Here is an 18,510-nt window from a genome sequence, read left to right as displayed (position 1 = left end):
TTTTATTTTATTAAGGAAGTTAATTTCTACTCAAAATGCTATTAATAATATAATATTATATTAAATCATATAACTTATTTAATGGGAGCATGATATACTGTTGTTAAATGTCCCCTAGGTATAGTTTCATTATGCTAAAATCTATAATTAATGGAGATGTAATTTAGAGACTGGAAAGTAGTTCCCGTGCGCCCCATCTATGCTTATTATTGCTGAATATTAATTTTACAATGCTCTACTAACCTTCAACAGTTCCATGAATATTTTTATTGTTTAAAATTAAAAAAGAGTGTCCAGTATGTTTTTATTTTATACATTGATTAGTAACTATGGGAACTTGGAAGGTTAATTGATAGAGGACTGTCTGGTAATGACTCTCGATTCTCGAAGAAGAATTTCGAGATTCTTTATTTAATTTGTACATATATAGAACACAAAGCACAAGGGGTAGACCATATAAGTAGGTATTGTAAGCAAAGAAAATATTCTTTAAAGGGTGAGAAAATGAATTCCAAGAACAAGTACTCGATGTTAGAGTTTCTGGGTATTCTGATTCTTTTTGAACACTTATTTTGCATGGTTCAAGGTGGTGTCCATTTCTATGACTTTGTTGTAAGTACTTACCACTTCTTTCCTTGCCTATTCGATCTGTGAATGTTTTTGGATTTATGAAATTGGGTTTGAGAACCGCCGATGTTTCACCTATCTTGCAATTTCTTTCTCCATAATTTTTTTTTTTTTTTTTGGATCAAAGATCAGCAGCTTATTGTCTGCTTATATATTCTCTCTTTGTTTGTAGCTTAGGGAGAAAAACTTTACAGGGCTGTGTAGTACAAAGAGCATGCTAGTTGTGAACGACAGTTTCCCAGGGCCGGAAATTAAGGTTCACAAAGGAGACACCGTCTATGTTAATGTCCACAATCAAGGATATTATGGAGTCACTATTCACTGGTATTCTCTTAGACTCTTACACGCTGTTAATTTCTTGCATATCCTGGCACTTCAGTGTGGCTCGATCACTAGAATGACATTTTATTTTGAATAATAATATTGTCATCATTATTATAGGCATGGGGTAAAACAACCAAGAAATCCATGGTTTGATGGTCCAGAATATATCACACAATGCCCCATTCAACCTGGTACAAATTTTACATACGAAATTATATTTTCTAATGAAGAAGGAACTCTTTGGTGGCATGCTCATAGTGATTGGACACGAGCCACAGTTCATGGTGCCATTGTCATTTTGCCTGCTATTGGATCCACCTATTCTTTTCCCCAAGCAGATGGAGAAGAGACCATTGTGCTGGGTAAGAGCGTAAAAATTGAAAATATATAAGGGTTTAATTTTAAATTATTGAAAATAATTTTTTAGATTTCTTTTACTGCAATAGCATTAGACAACCCACTTTTTCACTTCCAATTTTTTGCATGTGCCAACTTTATGTCAGTTTTTTAATAGTTCTTACCGGTTCATATCACTTGCAATTGGAGAATGTATTTTTTAAGACTAAAACCTATTGTGCGCATTTAAAATCGTGTTTTCAATGTACAATTTTTTTTTTTGATAAGTTCAATGTACAATTTTAATTGCATTTCGTGTGTGTATAGATCGAGTATAGACATGTGTGAAAGTGTGTGTTTACATATGCGGAGTGAATCATGGTGCGCTTTTCTTTTCTTTAATGTTTTCATTTTATTCTATTGCCGCTTTTCTTCAGGAACTTCTCTATTTTTTGAAATACTCAAGGATTTGGGCGGGAAAAGCTAATTACCTAATTCTCCCCGGATCAGCTGAAATTTATATTAACTTCTTATTTTAATAATGACTAAATAATTAAATTTATTTATTTATAACCGTTTAAACTTTTTAGGCAACCGTACTGAGTCTTTCGCCAATACGTAACTTTTGACAGTAATTACTCTTCCAAAAAGTCATCATGCCGTTTGGGGGTGGGCGTTGGCGTTTACAAGTTTGCGTTTTTAGATTTTTTTTTTTTTTTCCTTACTTGTGAATAATAACATCACATGAGTTTACTGTATAGGGACAAAAATTACTATTCAAGTACTGTTCATCACTGTTTATAACACTATTCATGTACTAAAAAATATTAAAATGGGTTTCATGGTACTATTTACACATTTAAAAATTATTTTGCTACAGTATTTTCAGTTTCAGTTTCAGTAACAATAAGTTCAATCCATATCATACAAAGTAATAAGGCTACATCAGAGCTCATAATTCTTTTTTTTTTTTTTTTTTAAAGAAATAAACACATATCATACAAAGGACAAAGAAATAAGTTCTAACATAAAGCACATCACAATTCAATTAAAAAACTATAGTAAATTTTAGGGTGTGTTTGATAAAAAAGTTTAAGAACCTAAAACTTGGAAACTTAAAAAAAAATAGTAAATTACTCTTTTAACTAAGATAATTTTTTTTTAATTTAAAACTATTCAACTAAAAGGTATAGGTATTTTAGAGAGTTTAAGAATTTATGTGAAGATATTTTAGCACGCAAAATAATAAAACCCAAACAGAAAATCCTGTTATTAATAATATAGATGAGAAAAATTGGTACTTTTTTATTAGCTATATGTTTTTCTAAGTGTGAGATGACCCCCATGTAATTTTTTGTTCACGTAATCATATTTATATAATGACATAATGATTTTTATTTTAATTAAACTTACTTTTATCAAGTATTGGGGCTGTTAAATTCATGTGACCTCTAAGAAATGAAAGAAACGCTAATAATCTAATAAATAATGAAAGAAATAGCAGTATATTGTTATATAATATTATAATTCACAAAAGAAAAACGAAACAAAATCACAGAAACATTTTTGGTACTTTTTTCAGATATTATTAACACAATAAAATTGGTCTCTCGTTTCTCCTTTTTGTTAAATTTTTTAACCAATCCATTGATTTTCTATGTAATAATTTTTTTTTTCAAATCTTCTTTTCATCGTATTGCTTGTTTAAGATATAAAAATTAGATTGCATATATTTTTCTTTTCAATATTGATTTTCTTACTATGAATTGTTACTATCAAAAAAAAAAATTTGTTAATTTTTACGCATATGTTATGTTGAAAGGCTGCTTGCTTCTGCAAGAAAAAGAAACTATCATGGTATGTAAATCAAATTAGCAATTTAAATCATGAAGTACTAATTTATTGTTTAGTTCAGTTCCTATATATATGCATCAAAATGATAATTACCTAATAATTATTGCAAATTTCCTTTCTTTTAGATAGATAGATATATATATATATATATATATATATATAGAGAGAGAGAGAGAGAGAGAGAGAGAGAGAGAGAGACTAGGAAAAGAAAATCGTTCTTAAGGAACCATTAAAAAAAAAAAAGTCATTTTTTTAAATATTTATGAAGTGAATTTTTTTTAGATGGCTTTTGAAAAAAAAAAAAAATAAATAAAGAATAACTTCTTAAAACAACTTTAACTTTTGTAATCACTAAATTTACTACTAATTTTTTTTTTTAGGAAAAAATTTACTACTATTAAGTTCTCAAACTCTCTTATAGCTCAATGGATACTTTTTGGTATTTTGATATTTTCAAAAGAAATATCTAATATTCAAATCATTTTTTCCTTTACCAAGGAAAAAAAAAATTAACTTTGTTGACACAAATGTGGCTCCGCATATGAATCACAATTGATTCACCTATGCCGGTTCATGTATCTAATTATTACCATTGGTGGTAATAATTAGATACATGAACCAGTGAAGGCTAGGATTTACGAGAATTTCAACGCCTAATCCCCAATTGGTGAACAAAGTCAAAAATTAATTTTCTATAGAAAGACTAAATACATTGCACAATAGTTCTTACTTTTTCTTCTTTTTTTTTTCTTTTTTTTTCTTTTTTTGTCGAATATATACTGAGTAGAATCAAGAATATAATATCTCCATCATTAATCTTTTCGTGATTCAATTTCCAGCCCCGTTCTAACGTGTCAATACTCAATAGTCAATAGGTCAAAGACCATCTTTTGATAATTTTTTAAAATATAAGTTTTTTTTTCTCTTTTACTTTTTTCTAAATATAAAATTTAATAATTATTAAGACATATTTATTGTACTGTATTTGAATATGAAATTATTTAATCTACCATTAAAAAAAATTGACTTGATAAGATTTTAATCAAAATTTTATAGAATTAAATTTAAAATCAATTACACATATATATTAAAAAGAATAAATATTACAAGATTAACAAAAAGTCAAACAACTTTTATTTTATATATATTCTACATTATAGATTATAGATATATAAGTTCACTTTACTGTGGGATGAATAATTATTTGCAAATGATTCCTTTTTTTTCCCCAACTCGTTATCAAGCAATTAAATTTTATTAGATATATATCCAATGTTTTTCTATTTTTGGTTCTAAAGTAAAATCCTATCTCGGAGATTGTGTCATGAATCATGAATGGTCAACTTGGAGACTTTGCAACATCCAAAAGTGGGATCTTTTTTATTTATTTAATTTTTTTTTTCGTTTCGCCAACAGATCGATTTGATTAGATCGGAGAAATACAAGTGACCAAAGAAATCTCTAGTTTAAACACCGAAAAAAAAAAAGTATTTATTATTTTTACCTTACGTCTAACTTAGTCTATTGAATATACAGCGGCCTGGTACAAGGGAAATTTAAAGGAAGAGGTAGATGAAGCCCTTGAAGCTGGTAGTGATTTGCCACATTCCGATGCTTATACCATAAATGGTGAACCGGGAGATTTTTGTGCCTGCTCCAAGGGTATGTCGCAAACTTTAAGTTCACATTTCTTCTAGGTTCACGTACAATTATTTTTACTACAATTTACTTGAGTAATTAATTGTAAGTGGTGGACAATTTCCTTTACATGGACCTAACACTTCTTTTTTCGGTCACTCAAAGTTGATCATTTTAACAAGTTTTGGTAAAAAATTGTCTTTAAGCTTTGTCTAAAAGTAAATTGACATATTTAACAATGATGTTAATATTTGCAGAAACAACATACCATCGGACAGTGGATTACAACAAGACCTATCTTCTTCGTATAATCAATGCTGTCATGAATGCAGAATTGTTTTTTGCGGTAGCTCAACATAATCTCACAGTTGTTGGGATGGATGGACGTTATGTTAAACCTTTAGCTACAAGTTACATAATGATAAGCCCAGGACAAACAATGGATGTCTTAATCACAACAAACCAGTCTCTTGGTCGCTATTATATGGCTGCTAGACAATACTCAAGCGAAGACGCCTCTGTTACAGCATTTGATCATGTCAATGCAACTGCAATTCTCCAATATGAAAGCAACTATAGTTTCCCATCATCTCCTTCCTTTCCAACTACACTTCCTTTTTACCTGGATTATATCGCTGCCTTGAACTTCACTAATCGCATTAGGAGCTTAGCTAGCTATGAATACCCCGTAAACGTTCCCTTGAACATAACTACCAAAATGTATGTAACAGTTTCCATGAATACAATCTTCTGTCCAACGTGTTCTGGAGGAGTTGATGATGAGATATTAGGGACAAGCTTGAATAACATAAGTTGGGTCAACCCAAGTACAGATGTGCTACAGGCTTACTACAGGTTTTGTTATTTCCTCCCTGTCCTTTTTTTTCGCTGTTTGATTGTTGGAAAAGACAAGGTATGCATTTGCATAGTTTTACCCTTTTCTCCTTGAGAATTGTAGACTTTGTAGTTCATTTCATTTTTCTTAAATGATTTAAAAAAGGGTAGGTTGGGTATAAATTTTAAATTGAGATATGAGATGACAACTTTAAAATAAAATATTTTCTGATATCTAAGTATCAATTAAATAAGATGTATAATTTTCTTATTATATTTTTCAATTAATTTTTTCCTAATTTTTAAGATATAAAATGACTAATTATATTTGTGTTTAGGGTCCGTTTGGATACAGCTAAAAACTGAAAAACGCTATAACAAAATAATTTTTAAAGTGTGAATGGTATTGTGGAACCCATTTTTAATGAAAAAGTTACTGAAAAGTGAGATTTGTTGGTCCCATGATTGAAAAGTTGCTGAAAAAGTTACTGTATGTACACTGTTTACACTTCAAAGTCATCAATCACGGCTTTAAAAAAAAAAAAAAAAAAGGTTGAAAAATCAGACGTGAACGCTGGGAAGCGCAAAACGCACTTCCCAAACGCACACTAAGTTTTACAAACATATTATTTTAATTTAGTGCATATGCTGGGGTATTATTTTTTTGTGTTGAAAAACTTCTTTTAGAAATTGTAGTTGGTAAAATAAACCTAAACCATTAATATTAGAATAAACCATGTTTGATAAGCACTTGAATATATTTGTGAACTATCAACATCTTGTGAGCTATATTAGAACAATTATGGTGTCTTTTTCTACTTAGAAACCTTAGGCAGTTCCCTAAATAGCCTAGCAAGGGACTTGCCCCCTCACAGTACAAAAGTTGAAAAAAGTGTTGGCTTTTGCTAAAATGACCACAAAAGAAGTTTGTTACATGGGTTTCTTGTAAAGTATCCTTGGTCATTGCTTAATTTTAATAAAACTTTATGCAGAATGATTTACCATCATGTAGTATATTCACTTTTAAGTTTTAACATTGTACTTAATGTAGTTATATCAACTGAAAAACTCCCTTGCTATAAAATTACATATGTCAAGTAGGTTTCCAGCTCAAATATTTTATGGAAAAGAGGTTTTGCAATTTTTTCTCAACCAAAATTGTTCAAAGTTCACAGTTTTAAAAGTAATAACAAGTACTCCTATAAGCCAACCATTATCTTGCTCACAAGACCTTAAGTGGCCTCCTCTGATTTATGTTCACGCGGACATTAAACAAACATATCTTAATTTATAGGATATATGGAAATACTAGATTTATATTATGTTAAAGGTATACCCTACAACCATATATGCCTGTATGTTTGAAAAATATGATCAAGTTGAGATTTCTTGTGCAGGAATATTAGTGGAATTTACACCACAGATTTTCCCGACCAACCACCTTCATACTATAACTTTACTGGTGATGAATTTCCAGATAGCATTGAATTAACAGTCCAAGGGACTAAGGTGAAGGTGTTGAATTACAATGAAGCAGTCGAGATAGTTTTCCAAGGGACTAACGTGTTAACAGGCTCGGTGAATCATCCGATGCATATGCATGGATATAGCTTCTATGTGGTCGGTGCAGGTTTTGGGAATTTCAATAATGAAATTGACCCAAAACTTTATAATTTGGTTGATCCTCCTGAAGTGACTACCTTTGGAGTTCCTAAGAATGGATGGGTTGCCATCAGATTTGTGGCAAATAATCCTGGTGTGTTCTTCTCTTCCCTTTAGTTGTTCTTGACTTCTTGTTTTCTTAGGTATTTTTTCCTTTTATAAAGAAATTGCATCCATTTTAAAGATTGTAAGCATGGGTATGAGATGGGGTTCAAGTGATAGTCAACTAGTATAGTGATGACATATTTTATAATGCTTCATGTATGCTGTTCAAACCCAACCTTTACCTCCCCATTATTTACCTATTAAAAATATGTATTTAACGTGGATGTGGGATTAATATTTATATGACTATATGTTATGGTTAGAAGTATTAGCTCAAACAACATCTAGATGTTGTCCTTGAAGTCCCTGATCATGAATCCGGCCTTCTGATTTTTTTTTTTTTGAGAAACAAAATAAAAATAAAAATAACCAAACATGGTCCAGGTACATAATAACATCTATAAAATATATTCAAATTTTTTATCAATTTTATAATAAAAAAAATTTACAAATTGACCTAATAATAAATTTGACTAGTATCATATTATTAATATATTAAATATATTTATTAATTAGTTTTTATTTGTATATTAAAAATTGATTTGTTAGTTTATAAGATCTATGTAGTAAAATTTGTAATATCTCTAATATCAATTAAAAAAATACAATAAAACTGAACCTAAATGATATTACCTTCTTCTCAAATAATAATATTACCTTCAAGTTTTTTTTTTTTTGGAGAAAGTAGTTCATTTATATGTCATACTAAGATCAAATGATTTTTTGGCAGGTGTATGGTTTTGGCACTGTCATTTAGATCGACACATGAGTTGGGGCATGGACACGGTCTTTATTGTAAAGAATGGTGACACTATTGAGACAAGCATCCGCAAACCCCCTGCTTATATGCCTTCCTGTAAAGTTCCGCTGAAATCCTATGTTTATGGATTGGATGAAAAATCCAACACATAATCTTATTTGATTAATTTGTCAATGTCAAAAGCCTATTTAACATAGTGTTACATTAAAATAATTTGCGACAGTCAAGAGACTTTCTTCTTTTATTTAATTATTGTTATTTTTAGATAAAATATATATATATATATATATATATATATATTATTAAAAAGAGATACAGGCCGGACAACAGAAAGTATAGGCGAAACTATTACAGGCATGAATAGCCATAGTAGCACCAATACAGAATAATCTAATCAATTAGATAAAACATGTGCAATATTGGACTGATTCTTTTGACCTCCAAAAACAATCAGCTACTGATGATGGACATGGGCAAAGAAATTCTATTCACTGCTTTATTGTAATTCTACAACAGGATTTGAGCGATATCCAATATTTGCTGGGGGTGAAGTTAGGTTCTGTCAAAATAATATTTTGGCAAAAATCCAAAACTGACCCTCTAATTTTCAATTTTTTTCATTTCAGTCCTCTAACTTTCAGTTTTGTCTTTTTAGTTTCCTAAGTTTCAATTTTTGTCAATTTAGTATTCTATTAGATCCAGTTAAGTAGTGTCATTAAGTGAGTCAAAACGACACTATTTTGGCTCTATTTTTTTTATAATAAATTTCGTAATTAAAATACAATAAAACAACTATTATTAAAATAAATAATAATAAAAAACACACATTGAAAGGGAACGACGTCCTGAAATCAAAACCAAAATACATGACTCACTATAGCCCTAACTGAGAAAATAGGGGGAAAATGAGAGAAGTTTGGGTGGGCAAGGGAGACCGAGTTTGAGATTCATGTCTCCAATTCTCAATGAGATTCTCCTTTCTAGGTGTATGATAAATTCCACATTCAGGCACAGGACACACTTAGTTCAATCCTTCTGATTCGTGTTCCTTTACTGGTTGCACTACATTTCATGATTTTTGCCTATCTCTGATAAATTAGGCTATATTATTGTTGTTATTAGTATTATTATTATTATTATTATTATTATTATTATTATTATCTGCTATATTAGTGTAATTTAGTATCTGGGTCCTGGTAATCTCTCTCTTGAACTACTCTTATTGTGAAAAAAGCTACAAACAATTTTGTGGTTTCAATATGGCTTCCAGTGGAACATCTTCAGGGTCATCTTTGCTTCAAAACTCAGGTTTTGAGGAAGACTTGCAAGCTTTGATGGATCAGAGGAAGTGGAAGAGAATGGTATCAAATAGAGAATCAGCAAGGCAATCTCGAATGAGGAAACAAAATCATTTGGATGATCTGGTGGCTTAGATGCTCAGCTCAGGAAAGAGAACCATCAGATCATTCAAAATGTCAATATCACCATGCAGCATTTCATGAATATTGAGACTAAAAACTCAATACTGAAGTATAGTATAATTTATAAATATTCACAAGTGCAAGGTTAAACTTGTTAAGTTTTAGACCCTTGAAAACACAGATCGTTTAACTTAATTTAAAGCCAAGTTGGTATTTAGTTCAATTAAATAGACTTAGGTTAAACAAGTATAATTCATATCATAAACAGTGGAAAAGTTATGAATACAACGATATGATGACCTAAGAAAACCAATAAAACAATCTAATTTCAAGGTAAAAAACCTAGGGAGGATTTAACCTAAATAATGCACAAGACAACAATTTACTAATAGAATGGAAAATTTTATAATAGACTTAACCCTAAATCTACTGTTACCTCATGTAGTACTTACTCATGTAACCACACGCAACTCCGGCCAAATCCACAGACTCTTCTATCATGAATCTTTTGCACACAAACACTCTAGTTTGTGACTTTGAGAATTCCACTCAAAGATTTAGATCATCAACTAAGTGCCCGTTTGTTTAAGCTTTTAGAAACTGAAACGCGTGTTTTGAAACCCCCAGCCCAAAAAGCTCATTTGGTTAAGTTCAAAAGGCAACTTTTTGTTAAAAGTTGCGTTTTGAGCTTGTGAAGAAAATGTGCATTTGCAAAAAGGAGCTCAGGAGGTCCATAATCAGAAAGTCTGTGCGCGTTTCATCAATATTACCGTTGAGGCAATGTTAAATTACCAAATTGCCCACTATGCTGCTACAAAGGTCCTCTCCGTGCTGCTCTGCTACAGAACAAACACTACAAACACAACAATCTTTCTCTCAAACATTTCTATACTCAAGCATAATCAGATTATCAGAATACAAACTCAAAAACACAATTTTAAAATTAATCAAATCATAACAAAAAAAGGACAGAGGACAGAAGCCATCTAACTCATCTGGACTGGGGTGGGGACAAAGATGAGCAACAGCACAAAGATGAGAGCTCCCTGGAATGTTCTTGAATGAGGGAGAAAAGGAAAATTTTCTTATCATAGAGAGAGTTTTGGGATCAAGTAAAAGAGAGAGAGAGAGAGAGAGAGAGAGAGAGAGAATGGAGCTCCCTGGAACGTTCTGAATGAGGGAGAATGAGGGAGAAAAGGAAAATAAAAGAAGGGGGGTAGAGATAGTGGACACGTGTGGAGGAGAAAAAAAAGAAAAAGAAATGAAACGTATGGCTGAAAGTGAAATGAAGAAAGGAAAAATAATATAAAAAATAAAAAATCCTAATTGAGAAATGCTACCGTAATATTTTCATAATATTTTTACAATAAATTTTAAGAAACAGTTTATTATTAGTTAATATTGGTTAATAAAAAAATAATTTCAATTGTGGGTTCAAATTAGAACTAGTAACAACTTTCCACATAAATTTTGTTGTGAAAATATTGCGAACAATGTTGTGAACGTAACACTTTTCATAATAAATTTTACACAATAAGTTGTTATTGGTTCTCATTTGAACCTACTAATGACATTATTATTTTTTTATCTACCATTAACAACTTGTCATATAGACTTTATTGTGAAATTTTTGTAAAAATGTTGTGTCCATAACTTGTATTAAGAGAGATAATTAAAACAAAGAATTCTCTTTTATATATATATATATATATATATATATATCCTGTCCTTTTTGGTAATTTACAACTCAAACCTCCACTTTTATAAGTGCTAGCCAAACACTCAACTTTTTTAAAAAGCACTTTTTAACAGTTTTTACCAAACACTTAGCTTTTTAAAAACACTTTTTCATTATGCACCTTTTGAAAACTCAACTTTTTCAAAAAGCCCAATTTCAAAAAGCTGAACCAAAATCACCCTAAGGTTGATTTGATTTCAACAACTTTTCTCCACCGGTACTAACAATATTGATTTAATCTCTATGTGGGCACAACAGGGGGAGTACACCTCGGCCGAGTGGACCAAAGCGGAGAAGGAAATGGAATTGCCACGTAGAGGTCTAGGAACCATAAATATAACGCCCTTTGTTGAAGGATTGATTTACTACCAAAGTACATGTCCAAAGTTTAGGTATAGGGATGGAAAGGAGTTAGGCACCCAACCTCACCCAACTCATGGGTCAGCTTCCACTTATCGTATCTTACGTTTTAATCTCATTAAAGGCACATTCAACATTTATCATTCTAGACTCACACACACGCTAGCATACATCTAAGCAATCAACATGACACCCATATCCTAACATACATCCATCACACATATCATCATATTACATCTAAGGCAAAAACATAGACATAGCAGTGTCAAACAAGCATGTTATTACACTTTAATCATAAAAAATATGGCATCCAAGCAAGCTTATTCATGTTCATCAACCTAAGAGAAAATCATATTCCAAACAAATGTATGTTCATACAAATGCATAACTTACCTCTAATTGTACCACAACACCTATGCATCAATGCATGATCATGTTATATGTATGTTCATGTCACATCAATAAGATTGAAGATAAACCCTAATCTAGCATGTAAAGAACAAACAACGAACAAAACATGGAGGCAGAGACATGAATATAGAAAACTATGACAGAATAGAGACATATTAAATAAATAAAACAAAGAAACAAAAGCCAAAAGGTTTGGATTAGGGTTTCTAGGCATGAGTATGCATGCACATACATAGGGCCTACATACATAACACAGTTGTATGAATACGCATACTTCGAGTATACGTGCACATGCAGTAAGCATGTGTATGCATACACACCCTAAACCCTAATCCAAAAAACAATAACATAGCTGCATAGAAACTAAATTTAGCAACCTAGCATACTTAAAACAATAAAACAAAGAAAACTTAAGCTAAACAAACATGTTAAACATATATAAAACAAAAGAAGCAAGAGAAAAATAAATTTAATCAAAGAAAATGAGGCAAGAAGAGCTAGACCCTTTACCTCCAAAACAAAGGCTCCTTGACTTGATTTTGACCATTCCCCTCGATCTATCTAGTCACAACCAAACTAAAATAAGTTAGTTAAACCTTGAAACTCGAAGATCAAGATCAAAAAATGTCTCAATCAGAAAAATATTGACTTAAGGAGGTTTTATGAAAAACTCCCTCTTTGATTCACTATTTCTAATGAATCTTGTGTTTTCCCTTCGAATTTTTTGTGTGATCTAAAAAGGTACCATGTATGGCTTTTTATAGTTAGAAAATAGGGGTTTGGAACGACTCCCAAACGATGTGAGATTCATTCCAAATAAAGTTTTAAAGGCAAAAGACTTGCATTTCATAGCTTCTGGAACCCTAGCATGCGCACGCATGCCTATGTATACATACGCATGCATGAAGCACGCATATGTAGAGCTTAAGCATGCGTGCACATATGCGTGTATACATACGCATGCCCTAGGGTTTCTGTAGCCTTTTGTTTCCAAAAATATTTTATTTAGTTCATAAAAGAGTTATATTTTTTTCAAAAACACTTTCCTCAAGTCAATTTCAATCAGATTGGACCCTAAACTAACCTTGGGCGTTAAAACTCCAACATCATTAGAGAACAGGGGCCCAAGTCGTAAAAGGTACAAAATACAGTGTCTATACTCTAGTAGATGCTTGTTGAGTTAGAAGGTTACAAAACCTTACAGATCTCACAGGAGTAACTCACAAGAGTTGAAAAACATATATTAGGGTTTTGTTTTTATACCTAACAGTGTTGGACTCAAATATTGCTAGCTTTTGGGAATTCTTTAAAATTTTGCAAATCATGGTTCGATCGGTTGAAGGACTCTCTCAATCAGTCAAGCTCTTCAGTTTCTAAAATCCTTTTTCTACAGCTTGTACATTCTTAAATCTTGACTTATATCAACTTGAGCAATGTCTAAACCTTTTCAAAGACAAAGGTCTTATACTAGACTAGTTTTTGTACTCAGTTTGCCAACATACAACAAATTTATTTTCTAAACATTAAATCCTAAATATTTAGAACCTAACAAAACTCAAAAGGACTTATATGAATATAGGAAAATTAATTAAAGCTTGACTAAATAAATCTTAATCTAGTTTAATAAAAATTGATTATTTTGAAGTTAAATAAAACTAAGCAAATAATTAATCTAAGCAAAGTTATAATATAAAGCAGTAAAGAGATTAAACAATCTAGAAAAATGAATTAAAGTTTTGGAATCTATCTTATTAATTCATATCAATATATATTCATGATCATCAACTTTTCTCAAACTACTGTATAATAATCTAGAATTCAATCTTGTTATCACGAAAGATATTAGCATTAAAATCCCTTTTTAAAATCTAAAGCAGTTCTTCTTTACTTCCTAAATGTAAATTCAAATAATCAATTGTAAATGAACTTCAAGGACAAAGAATTGCTGGCTGAACTTCAAGGAAATTGTGTTTCTTGATGTACAAGGAAATTTCTCTTACTAACCACACAGGTTGCCTTCTATCATTATACTTAAGAATCCATTGGCTTTACTTTTACTAATGGTGCTTTTACCTATATTTATGGTTTGCAATCATAAGGTTGTAACGCAGACAATCTCTGGATCATCTTCATATTATGACTAGATTTAATTTTTATCAATTTAACAGAAATTATGTTTCAAGAAATAATGAATGCTAATTGATTTTAAATAAAATCACTATTTTAAGTTTTACATTTATTAACTACCGAACCCTTATAATATTGATCCGTTTAAAAACAAATGAAGATCATCATGTTCTATTTGGAGAGTAGTATCTTGACATTATTGTATTATAATGTCAAAAACAAACAAACATGGATATCATATGCTAACAAGTAAGAATATCATATGGTCATAATGACAATGAACATATCTCATAGTATCATTTGCTGATGCTTATTTTGGGAAAAACAAGTATACGTATCAGCAAAAGATTTCACGCTTCTGTCTCTAACATTTGTCATAGTTGACCCAAGATGATTTATTATCATTATTATTACTGATGGAAAAGCAACTAACTTTATTGAGAATGAAAGGCAACAAGTACATCATGATAAAAAAAAATAAAAATAAAACTTGTTCTAAAAAATAAGGACTTCCTTCAATTCAAACAGAGAATCAACAATGTCGAAGGCATGTTTAATTAACTAACAAATGAGCAGGGCAATTGTCTTGTCTACACATGGAAGATCTCTACTTGTTGGAATTCATGCATAGAGGAAAACATACCATAAACAATTGGTGCAACTGAAGAAGGAGATGGAGATTATTCACACAAATCCTTGGAAATAATGAGAAAGCTACCATCTAAGATGAAATCATGAATACCCATATTCTTAGCAAATTGGAAGCCGGCTTCAAAAGCTTTTGCTTCCGTATCAAGAGCCCCAAGCGGTGCCTTTATTTTTTTTGCTAAGAGCTGCTATTACTCTTCCTTCCTCATCTCGGATAATAACACCCCCATCCCAGCTCCCTTGTCGTTTGAAAAAGATGATTTAATTATTGGATAGAACACACATGGTAATTGTAAGTATGGCATGTCATCTCCAAATTAAAGTACATCACACAATGTCCAATTTAATCGTTGCTACTGGACACGAGCCAATATCCACTTGATCACTGTTGAAATCACTTGCCAATCCCCCAAGCGATCTGGACACCAAAAAAGAAAAAACCTATGCTAGTATGCTAATACTTTTACAAATACGCTGAATAAATTTATTTATTTATTTTTTTTTATTATTTTTTTTTTTTGCCTAAAAGCTGCAAATATATTGCTTGGCAAGGAAAAAAAATATAAGGAAAAATCATTTTTCTTACATGCAACATATGTGAGTGCTAGTAATATAAAGCACGTTGTATTAAATTTGAATTATTACATGTAGAATTTTGCAAGGTCAAAGGTAGAGATCGAGATACCGAATGTCAAAAGTTGAAGGATATAAGATGCTAGTGATCAACTGTGTGAGTCCTATTCAGCAACAAAAAAAAAAAAAGTGAGTCCAGCCTGGCGATCAAAGGCTTATTGGATAATTTTTTGTCACCAATGTTCTGGCAATCAAGCGTCTGCTATAGCTAGCAGTCAGCCGTGCCTATTGTAAAAATTTTCAAATTAGGTAATGGAACATTTTTTTTTTTTTTGATAAAAAATATGTAACTTTATTAAGACAAAGATAAAAATAATACATCTTGAGCCAAAACTGACTCAATTATACTTGGATTTTTCTTTATTCAAGTTACATACCTAACAACATTCTTAGCATATTGAGCCAAGATGTATGCTAAGCAGTTGCCTTGTCTTCTGACATATGATATTAATTTGTACTAATCTAAACTCCTAAAACTTATGGCAAATCCCCTTAATAATATTACTTATCGCAATTGGTGGATCACTCACACCATTCAAAGCATCAACCACAATTTGGGAGTCACACTCTACAATTACTTCCTGTATACAAAAATAACACATTATTCCATCTAAATTGAATGCTTGAAAATGTGTGAAAACACGAGAGTTATTTAGACCCCCAAATTAAAGTTACGGCTCGATTGATTTTACTCTAACTTAATACTAAGTGCGGAATAGAGTACATGCAAGCGGATAAACAAACAAGCTACTCTAACCCATAAACATTATAACACAACAGTAAAATGAAAGGTAAAAAAGTAGGGAAGAAGAATGCAAACATAAGATAACACACCGATGTGTTATCGAAGAGGAAACCGAAGAACTCAGCGAAAAATCTCTCCGCCACCCTCCAAGCGGTAATCGATCCACTAGACAATCAGTTGGGATACGTGGGTTAGCAAGAAACCCTCCAAACCTAATCTACCCGATGTACCTAAGCCCTCCAAGCTCCTACTCCAATAAGGTTTCTCGGAACCGTGTCTTGTCTAGCTCTCGGAATCCTAGAACAAGCTCCATGTTGCATCTACCATCCTTGACTTCTTCCAATGCTACCTAGCAGCACCAAAACCTCACTGGACACTCTGAAAGGGTATGGTAAGTGTTTGGGCTATCAACCTCTCAATGGTATAGAAATAGAGAGGTAGGAGTTGAGGAAAATTCACAAGCAATTGTGTAAAGGATTGTGGATATAACAATCTCTAACTCTCAAGGTTTGTGGCTAGGGTTTTCTCTCTAAAGCACTCCTTAACTTTTGTGGGTAATGTGGGTATATATAGTGTGGGTACAAAAAGTATGTATTAGATAGCACAGTCTGGCAAAACAAAATGTTTTGTGAGTGTCTCACGGGAAGGCTTACCCGCGAGCTACTCGCGAAACACAGCTATCTCCATCTGTCCTGACTATTCGCATTCCAATCATGTGCAAGGCACATGCATCATTTTCGGGATGCTTAGTCGCGAGCTACCTACGAAAACTCTTCTGTCTTCAATTGCTTGAGTCTTCACACTCTCTCTCTATCACACAACCCTTACAATTAAATCCCACAATAAATACAAGGTACAAAAGATTGAGTAAAATTACAATCAAATTTGGTACGGAATTAAAACCAACAAAACATATAGTTGTAAATTACAACTTTACAATCTTCCCCTTTGGCTATTCCATGACAAAACTCCTAAAGTAGACTCTAGACTTAAACGTGAGTTTGTGAACAGTGGCAAAACTCACTCACACCTAATCTAGAAGCTGTGAAGCACTTGCACGTATATACTTGTAACCTGAAACACTTGCACACAAACAAAAAATTTCATTAAGCTTATGACAAGTTGAATACATGGTACGTACATGAGCAAGTAAAATGCGATCAAGTTTGTAAACACTATAAAACATGTAAGCATATCTTGATCATACAGGAATAGTCATTAAAGAATGACTACAATGAACACTTAACTAGTAAATGCTCATTCGGACATGCAATGCAATGAAGACCAACCACAATGATCAATTGCATGTCTAACACACGACCAATGCAAAATACATGAAGTATATGCATTTAGGATACAAGATCCTACTAGGGTACAAGTGTGAGGTACTTAAGACATATTAGCAATATCTTAAAAGCACACAAAAAATGCTACAAAGAATTGAGATAAACACAACTACTGAATATAAACTGAAATTAAAAGCAGAGTACTAAAGCTTTAAATGAAAGCAATGAAAACAATACACCAAATCGTTAGGTTCTAAAGACTTAGGAACTAATGTATTTAGAACTATAATATGTAATGTTGGCAAACCATGATCAAAACAGTTGTTAGTCTTGTTTAGACTTGCTCAAAGTGTGTGTGTTGTATGTAAAGTTGGAATTGAGTGGCTGTAGAAGGATTAATGACTTTCGGCCTAGCTCGATCGATCGAAGAACAGGCTCAATCGATCGAATCTCGGGTAAAATGTTTTTTTTGTAGATTTTTCCAACTCAGCCCTAGCCTATTAAAACATGTAGGGTTTTATGTTTTTCCCTAAGTATAAAAGGCAAACCTTAACCACGTTTTTGAGGTTGCTCTATTTGTTGTGTGTGTGAATCTATTGTGAGATCTAGAGGAGGTTGCCTTCACACATGCTTAGGATTATCAAGAAGGAGATTTCATTGAGAGCTTGATGATCATTTAGTTGCTGTAATAAAAACTTAAAGAAACACAAGCGGGTGTGCTTGTACTTGCTGGAGAATCCAAGAAAGAAGGAGTCTGTGGTCTCGGAGCTTGCACGTGGTCGTGTCAATAAGTTTCTACTGGTGGGTAGCAATAGGATGTTAGTGGTCTAAGTCCTATTGTAAAACTTCGATTCTTTCATAGTGGATTCAAGTTTACTTTGAGGATAGCTAGGTTAAATCCTCCTCAAGTTTTTACCGGTTTAGTTTCCTAGGTCATCATATCATTGTGTTATTTATATTTCCACTGCTATGCATGATATGATTGTTTGATTGTGATTACC

The 18,510-nt window shown here is 31.9% G+C and overlaps 1 protein-coding gene across 1 annotated transcript; it reads left to right on the top strand.

Annotated features, from left to right (window-relative positions):
- Positions 1 to 504: 504 nt before the first annotated feature.
- Positions 505 to 8,292, top strand: LOC115963711 (laccase-15-like). Its single transcript, XM_031082839.1, has 7 exons — positions 505 to 612; positions 800 to 951; positions 1,069 to 1,313; positions 4,678 to 4,803; positions 5,037 to 5,634; positions 7,011 to 7,369; positions 8,111 to 8,292. The coding sequence occupies exons 1-7, from the start codon at positions 505 to 507 to the stop codon at positions 8,290 to 8,292; spliced, it is 1,770 nt and encodes a 589-aa protein (XP_030938699.1).
- Positions 8,293 to 18,510: the final 10,218 nt, after the last annotated feature.

Source organism: Quercus lobata, chromosome 2 (genome assembly GCF_001633185.2).
Source record: "Quercus lobata isolate SW786 chromosome 2, ValleyOak3.0 Primary Assembly, whole genome shotgun sequence".
In the NCBI taxonomy this organism is placed as follows: Eukaryota; Viridiplantae; Streptophyta; class Magnoliopsida; order Fagales; family Fagaceae; genus Quercus; species Quercus lobata.
This window is presented reverse-complemented; position numbering and strand designations above follow the sequence as displayed.

Coding starts and splice junctions, on each gene's coding strand:
- LOC115963711 (XM_031082839.1), top strand. CDS start 505: ATGAATTCCAAGAACAAGTACTCGATGTTAGAGTTTCTGGGTATTCTG. Junction 952..1,068: donor TATGGAGTCACTATTCACTG/GTATTCTCTTAG, acceptor TCATTATTATAG/GCATGGGGTAAAACAACCAA. Junction 5,635..7,010: donor GTGCTACAGGCTTACTACAG/GTTTTGTTATTT, acceptor TTTCTTGTGCAG/GAATATTAGTGGAATTTACA.